The sequence below is a fragment of the Pipistrellus kuhlii genome, unplaced genomic scaffold, assembly GCF_014108245.1.
Source record: "Pipistrellus kuhlii isolate mPipKuh1 unplaced genomic scaffold, mPipKuh1.p scaffold_m20_p_3, whole genome shotgun sequence".
NCBI classification, from domain to species: Eukaryota; Metazoa; Chordata; class Mammalia; order Chiroptera; family Vespertilionidae; genus Pipistrellus; species Pipistrellus kuhlii.
In genome coordinates, this window is record NW_023425529.1 from 17,631,194 (window position 1) to 17,651,383 (window position 20,190).

The window sequence follows — 20,190 nt, forward strand, 5'->3', positions numbered from 1 at the left end:
CTCACTCTCCCTTACTCTCTGAAATCGATAAAATCTGTATTTAAAAAATAAAATAAATAATAATAAAATAAAGTCAGCATCTTTAATTCTGGGGGAAGTTTTCTTTCAGGTCCACAGAAGCTGCTAAATAGATATGAAAACATTGTTCTTTATCCCTGTGGAGATGAGAACAGGGAAAGAGTAAGAAACTAGTTTCATCAGTAAAATATTAATATGATATTGGAAATGTTAGATTTTATCATCACAATTATTCCTGGAATATTTCTGAGCTTCTATTCACATTATTTTTTTTTCTGAGATCAAATTACTAGAAGCATTTATTGTATGAATTCCAAGTAGATGAAAAAAGCAAATGATAATATGAAAGCTTTTCTTTATTTTTTTAATTTTATTTAAAAAAAAATATATTTTATTGATTTTGTACAGAGAGGAAGGGAGAGAGATAGAGAGTTAGAAACATCGATGAGAGAGAGTCATCGATCAGCTGCCTCTTGCACACCCCCTACTGGGGATATGCCCACAACCAAGGTACATGCCCTTGACTGGAATGGAACCTGGGACCTTTCAGTTCCCAAGCCGTCGCTCTATCCATTGAGCCAAACCGGTTTTGGCTGAAAGCTTTTCTTTAAAGAATTCCAAAGAGTATAAGCATACAAAAGCGAAGAGAGGAAATGGAAAATGGTTTCCCTGAGCTAACAGCTGGGAAAGATAAAGAAACATCTTGAAACTTACCGGTTGTTAAATTCCTTGCCATTTGACCATTTCCATGTCTGACCAGCATCATTTTTCAGCCCAATCCAGTGTTCAGTTCTACCCACATATCTTTTTAAAAAGATCTTGAAAAAAGAATGACAAAGGAGATACTTGTTAAACAGATATTATGGGTAAATATACGTAATAATTCTCAAAATCAGCTTCTCAAAAGGTGCATCTCAAGTAAAATAGCTGATCATTCATTAGCTCTGTATAGAATTGACTCATTTGGATTTCTAGCCTTTGAGGCTAGGCGTCCAAATCAAATTGGCAAGACTAAATAGAACCCTCATTTGACCTCAGGCTAAATGTTCCTACATGGACACAGGTACAATGTCTTCTTCACTTATTAGGAAACAGAAGGAAATCACAGATTAGCTCTATAAAAGAAAACAGCAATATTTTACGAAATTGTGTTTGAATCCTATCTTACCATGTCTTTTTCAGAATCAATGAGAGCAAGGGTAGCACCGTGTTTGAAGCAAGAGTTTTGGGCCAAGGTCCAATTCCTTGTTATATTGGAAATAAAGTAGCATTTCCTCTGGTATCCAATCCAATCATCTGAGCATGAAGAAGCATGGCTGTTTGATGGTTGCGAAAACATATATGGCGCTGGACAATTGTACTGGCCCACTGTGGACAGGAAAATAGTTTTAGTAACAAAATAAGTTAAATACCCACAGCATGCAAACCTCATGCTTGGGGTAGGTGATAAAGTGAAGGCTAAAAGGCAAAAAGGCAAATTCTGAGAAGCATGAGAAGGCAGGTCCTCATCTTATCAGATCTCCCATTGCTCCTAATCATCATTGGACAGGGTATACTAGTAAGAGAAAAGGAGGTGGCTCTTGGGCCATAATGTCCAAACGTGGTAACAAAACAAACAAACAAACAAACAAACAAACACAAAAGACAAGAAAAATCTTAAAAACAGCCTTGGACTAGAAAGGGTAAAGTGCTTTATAAATTTCAAGAAGGGTTTTGAATCTGAATGCAGAAGGGGAGGGATTTAAACTTTCAGGAGACAAAACACGATATTGGAATATGAAGGAGAGAATTATTTGCAGGGAAGTAATTCAGAACACAAAAAGATCTATGGCTGGAAAAGTTTCATAAAATTATAAATATAGTGTTTGTAAAAGACATAAACGCATCTTGGTATAGTGGTATACTTTGAATATCTCATGACAATTGACTCTGGGAGTTTCTAGATCCAGTCATAATTATTCATAGCCACAATTTGGCAGTCTTTGAGTTGAAAGACAAAAGACTGACAAATCTTGATGAATCTATGGCTTAGAATAGATATTACATTTTTCTGTCAATAATGAAAGTGAAGCCCACATTTTTTTTCTAACTAACTGTTGATTTATTTAGAATCTAAGCCAGCTCATGTCTATCATATTTAAATCCATAGTAATGTAATTTTCTTCCACAGTAATCATAAATCATAGACACTTTTCATACTTACAGAAAGGCCCCTGAGTTGTGGAGACAAAGAGAGGATATAAAACTGGAACTCATAGACACAGTGGTTTTCAGAGGGAAGGGGGTTGGAGGGCAGTAAACAGTACAGGGGGCTAAATAGATGGTGACAGAAGATGAGCTGACTGTGGGCGGTGGGCACTCAATGCAATATACAGATCATGTATCATAGAAATGTACACTTGAAACCTATATGATCTTATTAAGCAATGTCACCCCAATACATTTAATAAAAAAGAAAAGCTCTAGAAAACTCCAAATAGCATTACATTAACCACCCAAGGAACATGGAATTGTATTAGTATTTTTTTTTTTTTTTTTAGGAAATCCACCGTGGATGATATATAGGATGATGCTAAATTGCTCAGAATTGCTGATTAATTGGACCAAGGAATCCCACTGATTTCAGCTGAGATTACAATGGGGACAGCAAAGAGACTCAATGAATTCATGAAGTGCAAACCCACCTGATAAAGTTATGAGAGCTATGATCAAAATGGTGATGATGACCACATTCAGTACAGCACATGGGATAGGAACTTGAAGGGACCCTTCATGATGTGTTGCAAAGTGAAGGCTGGCCCCATTATCTGAAGAGAGAAAGTTGATGTGAGTTCAGGCAGACGACAGAAGTAAGATGGGGACATTTGAAATTTTCTTGCAGTATTTCATTTAAAAAGTAACGTGTCTCCCTAACGTCTATAAAATTGATGCCAGTTTCCCCCAAAGTTTGAGTGAATTTGGACAATTTCTTTTTGGCTACAAAAGGAACAATATAGGCATAATGATGAGTTCATAAAACATCTTCCCAACATATGTACTTAGTAGCTATGAAAATTCTGCATCTCTCATAGTTTTATTGCTTAAATCCCAATAAGAACATTTATTAAACACCTGGTTACCCTAGATGACATATTTTAAAAAATCATAACCATAATCCCTTAACCTCTCTGTATTTACTATTTATTGTTTAAGAGTAATAATGTACATGAGAATAAATGGGGGATAGTACGAAAATATGAATTGATATATTAATATCTATAACTAGCATGACAGAAAATAAAAACAACTGATAACTTTTGGTAAAATTGGTACAGATGTGAAACAATTGAAATTTTCATAAGTTATTGTTGGAAGATTAAAATGAAAAAAATAACTTTAGAAAACTGTTTCTTACACAATTAAGCATACACCTACTCTGTGATCCAGCAATTCTACTCTTATGTATTTTTTTCAAAAGGAATGAAAATATGTCTCAAAAATACTTTGTATAAAACTGTTCATAGCAGTTTTATTCTTAAGAGCTAAATTCTAGAAATAACCCAAATGCACATCAACAGGAAAATTGATAAACAAATTACTCTATTATCCATAAAAGGGCATATATTAAAAAAGAACAACTGATACATGCAACAAAATGGAAAAAGTAAAAAAATGTTGAGTGAAAAAAATCTACCTACAGTTACATACTGCATATTTCCTTTAATGTAACATTTAAGAATAGCTGAACTTAGCTATGGTGACAGAATTCAGAAAAGTGAAAGCTTTTATGTGTGTAGGAAAGGTAATCTGAGTAGAAAGGAATACAGGAGAACTTTCTAGAAAGATGACAATTTCAAATGTTGATTGGAGTTGTAACTATACCCCATTAAACTGCACACTTATGATCTATGCATCCATTCTATGTAAACTACACCACAATTTAAAACACATAAAATATTTGAATTTTCAAAATATTGATAATTCAAAATAATAGAAGAAATATAACAGTATCAAAGACCAAACATTGGGAAGAAGTTATTTCCCCCTATTTATCCTTTATTGATTTCACCAATAAAAATATTTCTGTGGAAGGATTTAGAATATAAATATGATGTCAGTGATGATTCTCAGTCACACAGACACACATCAAAGAAAATCTAGAAGGAAGGGTATCTGTTCAAAATACAAATAAGTAATGGAGAAAAGAGAGCATGGGATCCTGTGGCTCAGAGTTTGAATTTGGTTTTTGCTAGAAAGAGTGGCATTTTCAAAACCTTGGCCTCACAAGAAATACATAGTTCCCTTTTATGTTCTGAGAAACTGACATACAAAATTGCTACCTGAATGATATTAAAATTTACCATCAAAACAGCCTCAATACGAGAATATATTGTGTTTTTGAATATAGATGACTTTTACAATTAGAAGCCCATATCTTGACATGCATGTATTTTTCCTTAAAACATTTCTCTGAAGTTCAACTGGGCTGAGACGTTGCTTTCTTAACGAGGAATTTCCTATGCACTGAATGTCAGCATCAGCTTCTGCCTCCGGGGTGGTTTTTCCCAGCCTGGATTTTTCACGAGATGCCTCTACTTCGCTCCTATCTATTTCTATTTCTTTCAGCTTCTCAAAGCCAATCTTCCTTTTCCCCACCAGAATCCAGCTGTTACCGGAAGGAGCCCATGGTAGGTAGATAGCAAGTTCAGAGCTCTCTGTCTAGTTTCACTTCTCATCATGCTTCTTAGCCTCAATGCGGCAACACAGCCCTTGTTCCCCAGCCAGTATCAGCTCGTGCAGACAGCTCAGGGGCTCTGAGGTCCACCTCAGTCTGTCGGCCTAGTCGGTGGGTGAACCGTGCAGAGTATGTTCAGATGGTACTTTATATCCATTAGTGAGGGCTGCTGTTGCTCAGCTTGGTTTATCACCTAGGTGACAAAACACTCCCCGGGAGAGTGTCCTTCCGCTCTGATTATGGTCTCTGTCCATTAATGGAGAAATTGAAAATAAATCCACCATGACAGGTTGAGTCAACTAAGGGTTTTGCCCAGTGTTTTTTTTTTTTTTTTTCCCCCCCACCCTATATGAATAAAGTATGTAGAAGGCAGCATAAATTAAACATTCAACAGGAAATGGGGATGATCTCAGGCAAAGTTAAGAATTCCTGAATTAGGACCTTTTTGCAGCTATGCCCTCTATTTATTGAGTAGTTTTACTATTACAATTATTTTTCTTTTTGGTAGTTCAACTAGTCCATAGAGTTATGGTTATGTGGTTACCAGAAATTTTGTATAGTTTGTACTTGTTATCTGTAGTTGATTTTGTGTTCTAAAGTGAAAGAAGGGTTTAGGGGAGGTAATCAAAGCTTTTCTAATGTGAAACAGTTTAGTGGACACACACTCTAAAAACAATCCTTCCTCTAGAGTTTTTCAGCTCTGCTATCCACAACGCATCCCTTAATTACTGCTTACAAATAAACTGTATTTCATACATATTAGGTTTTGGGGTACTTCAATAATTCAAAAAAGGAAGAGACATAAATGAAAAGAAAGAATGAACGAACGAACGAAAGAAAGAAAGAAAGAAAGAAAGAAAGAAAGCCTCATAGAAATCAGTTATAGAAAAACAATGAGAAAATTCTGGTATAATAAATAGAATAGGTCTCTGGACAGAATAGACAAATAGAAGAGAGGAAATAGTATACAGCTACTATAGTCATATTTTGATGGGGAAAAAAAAAAGAAAAATGTCTGATTCATTTGGAAAATGAAGCCAGTGACTGGATGCATGAAACTGAAGGATGAAATGTAGAAAAAGAGTCCCATAAAGATTAGAGAAGCAGAAGATGGCATTTTCAAGAATTATTTCATGGTATTCTCTGAATACATTCCCGTTAGACACTGTAAATGTAAAAGATGCCTATATAGCTATTCTCTCAAAGATTGGAAACCTTTATTTTCAGCAACTAGAAGATGTTGTCATGAGCACACAAGATGGGGCATGCAGAAAGCACACAAAGGTACAAAGTGAAGGCAGTCAAGAGCGTAATGGCTTATGAGCTACACAGAATTTTTGTAAAGAAAGCCAATGCTTCCTGAAACATGTGCAGATGGATATGGAAAAAAATTATAGAGAGTGTACTGGACCAGAGCAGGGAGTTTTATCATTTCATCTAAGAAAATGAGATCATATACATTGAAACAAAGAAACACATCATTGAAAATCTTCTCAAATGCAACTTTGTGTTTCCTCTCTTCTCAGGAATCTTATCTTTTCATATATTAAAAAAAAAATATTGACTTCTTCCCATTTTCTCTTTTATCCTGACCGACATAGAATGTAATCAAGTTCTTCAAACGTCAAAGGCTCATTTTCTTCCCGTAAGTCCCTAAATCCTGTAACACGGGGTGAGGAGTGGAGAAGGGGGGACGAAAGTAGGTTTACAGTTGTTTGTATGGAAAAATAACACCATAATTAATCCAATAATAATATCAGAATAAACTTTGTGTTTCATGTCCTTACAACTGTAAACCTACCTTTGGCCCTCCCTGTGTATATCATCGATATAGACAGGGATAAGCGGTATATGAAAACAAGATCTGACTTACTTTGTCGTCCTCTCTCCACGGAGCTGTTGTCTGTTAGGGAGCAATCTTCAGACCCCATCTTTACGCTAGCCAATATCCTCTGCTTACTCTCAGGCCAAGCCAATCCACAGTGAGTGTCTTTGCTGCAGCTCTTGCTCAGTCTCAGAGAGAGCTCATCATTTATAGTCACAGATGCTGTCTCCGCCCCCTTCCTCTTCCCTTCTAATCGCTCCACCACTCCAGTTCCCTTTAATTTATGCCCCAGTGGCCCAGACAATTTACAATGTGTTGTTGTGGTGAGCGGTGGGTTTTCCCTACTGTCTGAAATGTGCTTTCTCACAACTGTAGGTGTAGCATGAAAAGACACGTGGGATTTCCCAGAGTCTGTGACATCCTTCCTTAAATTTATAGAAAACAAACGTAGTTTAGGAAGCGGTGTATCTAAATAAAAAAAATCAAAGTTAGAGATTCATATTTTTGAGATGGAAATCATTTTCAGAGTAATATTTCTCTGGAATTCCATTCATTCACTTATTTAAAAAAATATATTTTATTGATTTTTCACAGAGGAAGAGAGAGGGATAGAGAGCTATTGTAGAAACATCGATGAGAGGGAAACATCAGTTGCTTCCTGCACAACCCCTACTGGGGATGTGCCCGCAACCAAGGCACATGCCCCTGACCAGAATCGAACCTGGGACCCTTCAGTCCATAGGCTGACGCTCTATCCATGAGCCAAACCGGTTTTGGCTCATTCACTTATTTAACTAATATTTATTGAACATCCACTATGAACCTGACACTGTTTAGGGCTAGAGGATTTATTGTTTAAGAATTTTTAAATCTCTATTGTCCTGCATCTCTCTTCACTGTGGAAGAGTTTCTTAGGAAACTATAAGTTGGCTTTCAGAAGTCTGTCATTCACTTCTTTCCTGGGGACTAGCTTTTTTTTTTTTTTTTTTTTTTTTTTTTTAAGTTATCATTTAGTAAGTAGGTGCTTTAATTCAGGAAATAGAAACCCTGTGGTCTGGAACTTCCTTTCTATGTTCTAAAATTGTTTATCTTGAATTATCTGTTTCATTTATCTCCTGTTAATTTTTTTGGTCAAATTTTACTGTTATTTAAGCCACTCTGATTTTCCCTCAGTAGCATTTTATCCTCTTATTTTTCCCTATGTAGTAGATTATTTTTTCATATATCTCTGAGGTTTAAGACATTTTAAGTATGTCTTAATATATATTGCCATATATTATATTGCCACAGTATAATTATAATACAGATAATTTATTAAGGTCAACATAAATAAACACAAAATGTCCATGTATGGTGACTTAAGGAGGGGATCAAAATACCATTCTGGTTAACAATGATGCCAAAAATTGTATCATTAATATCACTTCTTTAGAGTAGAGACATTCTGTTTGTACAATAAGGTCTTTGGGAAAATGTTTTGCTTAGGTTGGAAATTATCATCTACTGTAGGTTAGTTAGGCCATCATATTTATTTGTTTACCTAAGACATGAAGAGGTACATGTTGGTCCTAAAGTCTCTTTGCTTTCATTCTATTTGTCAGTCAGTTTCCTGGTATGTTTTCCAAATAGCAGCTCAAGGATTTGTTTTGTAATCAAATGATATAATTTTGGTGAGTTGTTCAACTCTTCTCCTCTATCCACCCTTAATGGCTTCTTGTAAGACTTACCATAAAATTCAACTTCCTTATATTTAAGTAGGTCCATGATCTGGTCCTTGGCTACCTCTCAGCTATTTTTCCTATTAGCCACTGCCTTCTCTCATATAATAGTAACCTCTTTGCTGTTCCACTATACTTCCACTATTAGGTCTTTGCCTTTTCTCTAAATGGATCTTCCTCCACCTACTTGCATGGCTTGCTCTCCCATTAATTCAGTTCCCTCACTATTAAACTTTCCTCTTCACTTGCCTTTCATATGTAGTAAAATAAAAATGCCACACTCTAAGCTTCTATAAAGCTTCATCTGTCTCTATATCATTTGACAATATCTGATATTATATTATCCTACATCCTATATAATAAAAGGCCAGTGACCGAAATGGTGGAACACCACGGCCTCTCATCCCTGCTGGCCCCACCCCCCAGGGAGTGCTTAGGGACAATCAGGCAGGCAGGTGAGTGGTTAGGGGTGATCAGGCAGGCAGGTGAGTGATTACGGGTGATCAGGAAGGCAGGTGAGTGATTACGGGTGATCAGGAAGGCAGGTGAGTGGTTAGGAGCCAGCAATCCCAGATTGCTAGAGGGATGTTCAAATGCCAATTTAGGCCTGATCCCTCAGCCTGCTAAACGGGCAATCAGACATCCCCTGAAAGGTCCTAGAATGCGAGAGGATGCAGGACAGGCTGAGGGACCGGCCCAAGCACTAATTTCATGCACCAGGCCTCTAGTATTATTTATAATCTACTTTCCTTACTAGTCTGTAAGCTGCTTGTGGCAAGAATTTTTTCTATCTTGTCCCTTCTGCCTTTAATACCTGAAATAGTAACTGGAAATTAGTGTGTATGCTCAGTATATACTCATTGAAAAAGTGAATAAATAAATCAATAAATGTGAATTTAAAAAAGAATATGTATAAAAACATATGGCTTACAAAATGTTGAGTGTTATCCTGGGAGACTTGTGGGACTGTAGGGTTATGAAATATATAATTTTAGACTGCGACTAGATAGTAAGCACACATATGAATACTGCTGATGATTGTTGGAGGTGTTAAATTTGGTACTTAAGGGAATAGCTAGTGCATTTGCTAATTTCTTTGGGGTAAAACAACTTAAGATTATTTATTTATTTATTTATTTATTTATTTATTTATTTATATCTTTATTGTTGAAAGTATTGCAGATGTCCCCTTTTTGGCCCTGATTGAACCCCTGCAGCCTGCCCCCACCCCCTCCACAAGATTTCCCTGCACTATTATCTGTCCATAGCTATCAATATATGCATATGAGTTCTTTGGTTAATCTATTCCTGATCCTCCCCCCCTTTCCTCTAAAATATGCCAGTCTATTGTATGCTTTAATGTCTCTGGATTTATTTTGCTTGCCACTTTATTGTGTTTATTAGATTCCACATATAAGTGAAATTATGCAGTACTTGTCTTTCTCTTACTGGTTTATTTTGCTTAACCTAATACTCTCCAGATATTTTAAATGTATATCTGACACTAACTACCCATAGCATGTTGTGGTTGTGATGATGCATGCGAAAATATTAGTCCTATAAATCTGCAACATGATTTGATCTCTTCCAAGTCTGGGGAATAGAGAAAGAAAACATCCTGACACACATGATAATCCTTACCGTATGTGTTTTCCACATGCAAAGCAGGACTTTTCAACAGCTGATTAGACTAACATAAAAATCATGGTCCAGTTACACCATTTACTAATGTACATTTTCTCCTTTAGCAATTCTCATAGGAGTGTGAAAATGTAATTTTGTTAATTGGACACCAACTATCTTTGAAGTTTGGATATCCTAGAATAGTTAGGCAGGTTACCATAATGAAAATAGTGTACACTTGACAGATAGATAACCATTTCCCAGGTGTGCAGGTGGGAGTAGGCAATCATTGCAAAGGTAAAATCCAGCCAAGATACTAAGCACATGTTATCAGTAGGCCTTCAAGGTATGCACAGGCTCTCATGCTATTTAAGTCCTCTACAATAGTCTAAACTTTATTGTAAAAAAATTAAGTTGTTCATCAACGCTCCCTTCCCTCCTACAGTAATTTTTTAAGTGTAAGGACTCTCCCTTATATTTGAGAAAACAATCAACTTTAATTCCTGTAAAGAAGGGAACACTAAGTAGGGGTTGCCCAGCACAGCCCTTGTTGACACCTGCTGCCCTGACGTAATTAGTTAAAGCACGTCATTTAGCTTGCAATAGTGTCTTCCTGTGTACAATCATTTATATGCTCAGATCATCCATCATTATTTGTTAAATGAAGGGAAGGTATCTGTACATGTGAAATTTACAGCAAATAGGACAAAAGAAGGTGTAGAGGGTCAGGATGCAGGGTGGGAGAAATTTGGGGGTCAGAAGGTTTTTCAGTTGTCCCTTATTTGTCTAAATGTGGAAGCTAACTTCCTGTGTGGTTAGCCCTGGAGGATTCAATTCTCCAAAGCAAAGAAACACATAATGAAAACCGAAGAAACAAAACTAGTGCAAATAAACTCTTTTCAATCTCCTTATAAAACACATGACAATAATATAAAGTATCACTTTCAGATACTTTATGTCTTATTTCATAAATAATATATCAAAAACTTAAAGATATATCCACCAGGCAGAGATTATCATTGACATTTTATAGTTCTGTTTAGGAAATTGAGGCTTAGAAAAATTAATGCCTGGACAAAGTTGGAGGAAGCCACTCAGGACAACCAGATCTCAGTGCAGCTCTCCTTTATGTTTGACCTTATATGAAGAATCCGGGGGAAGGTCCCAGAAAGGAAATGAAGTAATGTGAGCTAGATGCAAAGTGATGCAGAGAAGACAGGATATTCAGTCCTTATCAGGTAGCAGCTCAGCAGAAGCTATCGGTGGCACCTGTTCACAGGGACCGCAAACTTCCGACCAAAGTCAGTTTCCGAAGACGACCTGTTCATCTGTGTTTTTTTTTTTTTCTTTCAATTTCCTTTCTGTTTCAATGAGTGATTTAGGTTTCTGAATGGCTTTTAGTCTTCTTGGGAACCTAAACTTCAATTTATAATGTTTATATCTTCTATCCAATCAATACAAATTTTGCCAATTGGTAAAAAATTAGTTTTAAATCACAGATGTGTTCATGCTTTCAATCGGTTATCATGAAGGGCCAATCAAGGTAACCATGAGTAAGTGGGGGAATTTCCAGTTCTAAACACTTTCCCACCTTCTCTCCTCTCTGAATTGATTCTTTGAACTTTCTAATTTTCCCCTTTGGTGGAAAATCTCCTTTAAAAAACAACAGAAATAAGTTGGTTTGGAAAGTATGAGCTAGTATATTTCTCCTTATATCGTTCATGTGTACAGAAGCTCAGAATCTAAAAGATCTGAGAAGTTTTTGAAAGTAAAGGATATAAAAGGACTCTATCAAAGATGAGATACGATGTTTAACCGCACCATAGGACTTTACATCAATTAATTATAGGCTTCTGTCATGTATAAAATATTTGGGAGGATTATTCCCAAACACACTGGTGTGGAAATGGCAAATGTAACATATAGAAATTTTAGGTAGGCCAGAGCCCATGCCAGTAAGTGAATTAAAATGTATACATTTATATTTGAATCTTGACAGATGGACAGTGAACATGAAAGGACTCTTTATCCCACCTCCTATAGGTCTATTAGTACCTACTTACACAAAAAGCCTCCAAGTAAAATATATCCAAGGATTGTTTTTTCTTCTTCTGCCCAACCAACTTGAACTTTAAATGCATTAAAATATTTCTGATGGATCAGATTGGCCTTTTCTGAGGCAAGATACTAGGAGACCATAAAAAGAAAATGTTCAGAAAGCATGAGAGGTCAGTCAGCCATTAAAATGCAAAATAGTGTATTATGAATAATTTTAAGCTAGCATATTCAACAATTTAAGTAAAATAAACACATTTTTAACTAAAATGAACAATTCCCAGAAAAAATATCTTTCAAAAATAAATTTTAGAAATATTGAACAATAAATACATCCTCTTGGAGAAAAAAAATGTAGAGAATATAACCAATAAACCTCCATACCTGGATCATTTTATGTTCTAATCTACCAAACATTTAAGGAACAAATAAGAAATTACAAATTCTTCCAGAGAATATAAAGAAATCACATCAGGAAAACACTTCAATCAAAACCTGACCAGCCAATCTAACTCATGAACATAGATGGAAATTTTCTAAAAATAAATTTAAAAAATTGAACTCAATAATATGTAAAAAAATAACATACAATATTGGGTTTACTCTAGGAATATAAATTGTTTTTTGATTCAAAACACAATCAATTCAATTGAGAAATGGGCAGAGGACCTGAACAGATACTTCTCCCAAAATGACATACCAGTTGGCCGACAGCCATATGAAAATATACTCAACTTCACTAGCTATTAGGAAATTACAAATCAAAACTACAATGAAATACCACAAGACAAGTAACAATAAGTGTTGGAGAGATTGTGAAGAAAAAGGAACCTTCATTCTCTGCTGGTGGGAAAATAAACTGATACAACCACTATGAAAAACAATGTGAGGTTCCTAAAAAAGTTAAAAATAGAGATACCGTATTACTCAGCAACCCCTCTTTTGGTATCTATCCAAAAATTTTGAATGTATTTATTTGTAAAGTTATGTGTGTCCCTATGTTCATTGCAGCATTATTCATGGTGGCCAAGACATGGAAACAACCAAAGTGTCCTTTGATAAATGATTGAATAAAGGATATGTGGTTCATATATACAAAGGAATATTACTCAACAATAAGAAAAGATTAAATACTGCTATTTACAACGACATGGATGGATCTTGAAAATATGCTAAGCAAAATATGACAAGAAAAGTTAACCATAAAATTTCACTCATATGTGAAATATAAAACTGAAAACACACACACAAATGAACAAATAAGACAAACAAACAAATAAAAATTCATAAACACAGATAACAATATAATAATTGCTATAGAGGAAATGGGGTGGGGTTGGTAATAAAAAGTAAAGGGGATCAAATATATGGTGATGAAAGATGATATGACTTTGGATGACAAACACATAATGCAATATACAGATGATGTATTATAGAATTATACACTTGAAATCTAAATAATTTTATTAACCAATCCTATATAATAAAGGATAATATGCAAATTAACCCTCACTCCCTCACAAGATGGTTGCTTATGACCAGGCCAACAGAAGGGTTAGTGAGGGACGACCAAACAACTGAACAAGCAGGCTGCATGCCTGGGGTACCAGGTGGTGGGGGAGCCATGAGAGGTTAGCAGGGGGTGCAGTTGTGGGTGACCAGGCTGGCAGGAGAAACAGTTGGGAGCAATTAGGCTGGCAGGGGGGTCGGTGAGGGGCAACTAAATTAGTAGGGGGGGGCAATTAGGGGTGACCAGGCCAGCAGGGGGTCAGTAAGAGGTGACCCAGCTGTCGGGGGGGCATCTGGGGCCAACCAGGCTAGCAGAGTGGGGCAGTAAGGGGTGACCAGGCCTGTGGAGGGGGCAGTTAGGAGCGACCAGGCTGACAGGGAGGAGGAAGTTGGGGGTGACCTGGCTGGCAGAGGGGAACAGTATGGGGCAACCAGGCCATCAGGAGGAGGGCAGTTAAGGGTGATTAGGCCAATACACAGAGGCAGTGAGGAGTGATCAGGCTGACAGTTGGGAGGGGGCAGTAAGGGGCGACCAGGCAGGCAGGCAGGTGAGCCATTAGGAGCCAGCAGTCCAGGATTGTGAGAGGGATGTGCGACTGCTGGTTTAGGCCCGAGATTTAGGCTTAAACTGGCAGTTGGACATTCCTCGAGGGGTCCCAGATTGGAGAGGGTGCAGGCCAGGCTGAGGGACACGCCCCTCCCCAGTGCACTAATTTCCTGCACCGGGCCTTTAGTAAATATAATTTTAAAAAAAGCAATCAATACAATTTGTCATATTAATAGATTAAAGGGAGAAATTAAGTCAAAATATGTAAAATATGGTATTTGATAAATTTAACTATACATTTACAATGAAAGCCTATCACATACTAAGAATCATATGAACAATGTTAATCTGTAGATTATATAAGAAGGATATCTATAAAGTATATCATACTTAAGGACAAATAATTGAGAATGTTTTTCTGTGAAATCCAAAATGAGATGTAATATAGTAAGGCAATAAGGGTAAAAAATAAATACAGTAAATATAAAAAAATAAACATATGGATAGAAGAATCACACATTTTTAATTTATTTTTTTAACATTTTGAGGTAATTGTTCATTTCAATTACAAAAAATAAAGGATCCTTTTAAATGTTAACCGTTAAGTTCCAATGGCAATGTTTTACAAAACTATGGTGCAATATCACAACTAGGATATTGACACTGATACTGTTAAGATAAAGAACAAACCCATTGACACATGAATCTGTTGTCCTCTTAAAGGCAAATCTATTTCCCTCCTGCATCTCCCTCAGCCCTGTCTGCCCTGGCCCCTGTCCTTAAGCCCTGGCAACCATTAATCTCATCTTCATTCAGGTCAATATAATTTTAAGGTTTTCATGACACTGTATTTGGCCCATGGATAATTTAGAAATGTGTTGTTGGAGTTTCAAGTATTAGGAGATTTTCATATTCTCCATATGAAATATATATTCCCCATTCATATATAAGTGTCTTTTAAACTCATTGGTTGCTGGTATTGTTGAGTTTTTCTATATTAGTGTTTACTTTATGTCTGGTTATTCTACCACTTGTTGAGAAAGGATGTTAACATCCTTTACTGCAGTTGTGGCTATGCTTTCATCTCCTTTCATTTCTATAAGTTTTAGTTCACATATTTTACAGCTCTGTTTTTGTTGCTTTCGTGATTAAGATGGCTATATCTTACTTTTTTTCATATATTTATTTATTTTATTGTTTTTTTAAATAAATCTTTATTGTTCAGATTATTACAAATGTTCCTCATTTCCCACCCCCCTCCATTGCTCCCCTCCACCAGGTTCCCACCCCACCCTCTGTCTTTTCCCCACCCCCCATTGTCCTCATCCATAGGTGCACAGTTTATGTTCAGTCTCTTCCCACACCCCCCACTCCCATTTTCCCCAAGAATCGTCAATTCTCTCCTCTTCCATACCTCTGATTCTATTATTTTCACCAGTTAATATTCATCATGTTTTTTACTTCCCTTGGTTTTTAGATTCACTTGTTGATAGTTACATATTTGTTGTTCATAATTTTTATCTTTATTTTCTTCCTCTTTCTAAAGAACCCCCTTCAGCAATTCATATAATTCTGGTTTGGCGGTGATGAACTCCTTTAGGTTTTTTTTTTTTGTTTGTTTTTGTTTTTGTTTTTTTTTTTTTTTTTGTGAAGTTCTTTATCTGGCCTTCAATTCTGAGTGATAGCTTTGCTGGGTAGAGTATTTTTGGCTGTAGGTTCTTGCTATTCATCACCTTGAATATTTCTTGCCATTCCCATCTGGCCTTTGGTTTCTGTTGAAAAATCAGCTGACAATCGTATGGGTGCTCCTTTATAGGTAACTACCTGCTTTTCTCTTGCTGCTTTTAATATTCTTTCTTTGTATTTTGCTCTTGGAATTTTAATTATGGTTTGTCTTAGTGTGGTCCTCTTTGGATTCCTTTTGTTTGGGGTCCTGTGCACTTCCTGGACTTGTAAGTCTAATTCTTTCACCAGGTGGGGGAAGTTTTCTGTCACTATTTCTTCCAGTATGTTTTTGGTATCTTGCTCTCTCTCTTCTTCTGAGGCCTCCATAATTCTGATGTTGGTTCACTTGAAGTTGTCCTAGAGGTTTCTTACATTATCTTCAACTTTCTGGATTCTCTTGTCTTCTTGCTTCTGTGGAGGAGTATCTTCTAGCTCTTTATGTTCCAAATCTTTGACTTTATTCTTGCGATCTTCCATTCTGTTTTTAGGACTCTGTATAATATTTTTTATTTCAGACAATATATTTTTTATTTCCAGTTGATCCCTTATCATATCCTCATAGGTCTCGTTTATTTTATTGGCCTTTTCTAGGAAATTCTTGAAAAACCTTCTAAGCGTGGTTTTGAACTCTATATCCAGTCACTTTTTGTCCTCCATTTCTTTTGTTTGTGATCTATTTCCTTGTCTTGGCATTTTCGCTGCTTCCCTGAGTTGGTAGGGTGGCTTTGTGTGCTAAGGTGTCCTATATGGTTCAGTGGGTCAGTCTCCCAGTTACCTGAGGTGGACATTCTTGGTGCCCCCTTTTGTGGACTGTGTGTACAGCCTTATTGTAGTTAAGTCTTGATTGTTGTTGGTATCACTGGGAGGAACTGACCTCCAGGACAATTGGATGTGAGGATCAGCTGTGTCTATGCCAGGAGACAGCCTTATTCGACTAGACTTGGCAAATTGCAAAAGTCTCTGTGCTCAGCTTGGATGGGGTGGAGTTTCATGGTGGAGCCTGCAGCCTTGGCTTTCTGTCTGCCTCACCCTCTGAGGTTCCTGAGTCTCAGTATTCTTCAGTGTCCTTCAGTACTTGCTGCAAGCACCTCTGAGAGAAAGGTGCCTCAAGTTTTGTCTGCTACCAAACAGTCTAGGCTCTCCCCAAATGAGCCCGGAACTGAGGTTCAGTTCAGTTGGAAGTGGAGTTGGAAGTGGGAGCTTTTGTCTCCTTCCCAGCAGGGCAATCCAACAGCACAGTCAACAGTCTGTTCTCTTTGTGCAATATGCGTGCCTCTGGGACTGCCTTTCACCGCTCCCCTAAGTTTCCGCCTTACAGCCCAGCCTCCCTCCATATGGGCCTGGGTCCCCAGGGTCTCGCCCAGAACTGGGGTTCAGTGCTGTCAAAACTGGGGTTCAGCACAGTCTGGAGCTTTTATCTCCTTCCCACTAGGGTAGGGGTGTCGAACTCAATCAGAGAAGGGGCCAAAATCTAAAATCCAGCCTAAATCGCGGGCCGAATGGTTTACTGAACAGTCATAAACTGTCATTGTGATGGAAACGCAGCGGAGTGCAGTGATGACAGCGCGGTGCGGGCCACATTGCAAGGCCTGGCGGGACGGATTTGGCCCGCGGGCCTTGTGTTTGACACATGTGCACTAGGGAATGCCAACCAGGCACTCAGCCTCCCCCTCCTCTCCGGCTCCTTCCTCTCCCCACACGCACCGTGTCTCTGTACCTTAGGCTTTTACAGCTCCTCTGATTTTCCTTCTGGTTTTCTCTTTCTTTCTAGTTGTAGAATTTCCAGTCAGTCAACTTTCCTATAGTTCTGGATAATATCCATTTTGTATTTTAGTTGTATTTTTTTGAAATTGTTGTGTGAGGCTGCAGTTAGGCAGTTAGGTGTTTACCTATGCCACCATCTTGGTTTTTCCTGATATGTCTTACTTTTATCACTATAAAACTTTCCTCTGTCTGTAGTAATATTTTTGCTTTGTTTTTTACTTATAAGTCTATTTTATTATTAATATAGCCACTCCTGTCCTCATTTCATTAAGGTTTTTCATGATACTTCTCTGTCTACATTTTTATTTTAAACCTATGTATAACCTTATAACTAAAATTAATTTTTCATAGAATATTTTGGTCATTTTATTTACTTTATCATATCAATCTTGCCTTTTAAATCTTATATTTAGGCCATTTATATTAAATATAATTGTTTATATGTGTTAAGCCTTAATTTTGCCACATTATTTTTTAAATATTTGCTTATTCTGTGTTTTATTCTTTTTTCTCTGAGGACTACTTGAACATTTTCTTTAAAATTGCCTTTTGATTTATTTATAGTGTGTTTTTTAAATGTATGTCTTTGTATAGCCTTTGTAGGGATTGCTCTAGGTATTGCATTATATACACATAACAATATAGTCTACCTATTGTATTAATATTTTACCAGTTTGAGAGAAGTAAAGAAAACTTATCTATCTTTATATCTTTGTCCTCCCCATACCTAAGTGTAATTTAAAAAATATTTCCTTTATATATTTAGTACCAGAGCAACTCTCAAATTATTTGAATATTTTAAGAGAAGTGAATTCAAATTAGGTGTTGTAAATACAAACTTTATAGTAGATTTTGAAATTGACTCTTTTTAAGATCAAGAATTATTTTAAAAATTATAATATTTTAAATTGATAGTCTATAAACTGTAATTGCCAAAATATTGTATGTAATAAAGCCTAATATGCTAAGTTGTCTGGTCCTCTGTTCCACCAATCAAAGTGTAATATGCTAATGATCTGCTAAGACTGTTCAACTGTTCACTATGACATGCACTGGCCACCAGGGGGCAGACAGTCGGCCGGCTGACCAATCACTATGATGTGCACTGACCACCAGGGGGCAGATGCTCCAACTGGTAGGTTAGGTTGCTGCTGGGGTCCAGCTGATTAGGACTGAGCGAGATGGGTTGGACATGCCCTGGAGCCCTCCTGTGGTCCCTCTCCAGCTATCTAACCTTCCACATCTTTCCCCTGCTCTGATCATGCACCAGTGGGGTCCCTCAGCCTGTTCTGTGCCTTCTCACAATCTGGGACCCCTTGGGATATGCCAAAGAGCTGGTTTCGGCCAACGCCCACAGGCAAGGCTGAGGGACCCCACTGGTGCAGGAGTTCATGCACTGGGCCTCTAGTTTATTATAAACACAATGGACTAGTTAGAATAGAAGTGAACTTTGCTTATGAAGATATTTTAATTACATGAACTCAAAACAAATTTCTGCTATTGTGTTAAGACAAATACAACAAAGAAAAGTGAAAGAGGCAAAGCAAATGTAAACTGTTTTAGTGCTGGTGAAATATCTTCATTATGGACGGTTTTTCAAGATTAAAGCTCTTGCCAAAACCGGTTTGGCTCAGTGGTAGAGCATTGGTCTGCGGACTGAAAGGTCCCGGGTTCGATTCCGGTTTTAACCTTGGTTGCGGGCACATCCCCGGTAGGGGGTGTGCAAGAGACAGCCGGTCGATGTTTCTCTCTCATCGACGTTTCTAGCTCTCTGTCTCTCTCTCTTCCTCTCTGTAAAAAAACAATAAAATATATTTTAAAAAAAAAGATTAAAGCTCTTCTGGAATGAAAACTCTATGACAAAGATGTATGGTGCTTTGGGAAAGCTTAAGAGAAAGGCACATTAGCTTTCATAGGTAAAATAATTGTCCAGTGCTAATAGAACTAATATAACAAAAAGCAATCTAAAAATTAGTCTTTATAACTATTTTTCTCTTCTGTATAAACCTATGGTGGTAGGAAATTTATTATGGAAAATAGAACTATAGTGAAAAATTCCTTACCTATATATCTGTAAAGAACAATGCTTGTCTTGAAGCATAATAACCTCCATCTTGTACAAAACTGCTATTTGAATTCTCTGCTATTATTAGATAGTCCCTTGTTCTGTTAACTCTGTCATTTTCAGACTGTGTCTTATTCCGTAGAATAATATTTTAGTTTGAATAATGGAAGAAGATAAACACTTAACTGTCTGACCTTGTAAGCTAGTAATCTAACGTAATGGACTAACACTGATAATAATCCCCATATTCTTATGCCAAATGTTTGTTCTTTATGTATCCAAGATTACTAACTCTGTTTCAATAACTCACACAGAGCTTTTTGTAATATGTGCAAACAAAGAAGCTCGAAGGTATAAATACAGGACACTTCCTATATGCGTTGCTCAGAGATTTGGAAGTGACACCTCCCTCTGGGCCCCATACAATAAACGACGCCTAATTAATTGGCTCATTAAGGCATCTTATTTCTCATTCGCTAATTTATGAAACAACAGTCTTATACACCAATATGCCACTAATTAATCAAGAAATCAAACCACTGAACAAGGCTCCAAGCACTGCAAAGGATGTACTGTAGAGTCACAGAGAAATTTTAACCTGGTATAGTCCTTGGAATTACCCTATTC

At 36.9% G+C, this 20,190-nt stretch overlaps 1 protein-coding gene across 1 annotated transcript in view; it reads right to left on the reverse strand.

The window, feature by feature from the left end:
- Positions 1 to 6,980, reverse strand: part of CD69 (CD69 molecule) — a 36,429-nt gene extending 29,449 nt beyond the window's left edge. Inside the window, exons 1-4 of the mRNA XM_045587425.1 lie at positions 6,606 to 6,980; positions 2,703 to 2,825; positions 1,187 to 1,386; positions 733 to 836 (exon numbers count right to left, since the gene is read on the reverse strand). Of these exons, the coding sequence (XP_045443381.1) occupies positions 733 to 836; positions 1,187 to 1,386; positions 2,703 to 2,825; positions 6,606 to 6,663 (485 nt within the window). The 5' untranslated portion in view covers positions 6,664 to 6,980. The remainder of the gene's footprint in view (positions 1 to 732; positions 837 to 1,186; positions 1,387 to 2,702; positions 2,826 to 6,605) is intronic.
- Positions 6,981 to 20,190: the final 13,210 nt, after the last annotated feature.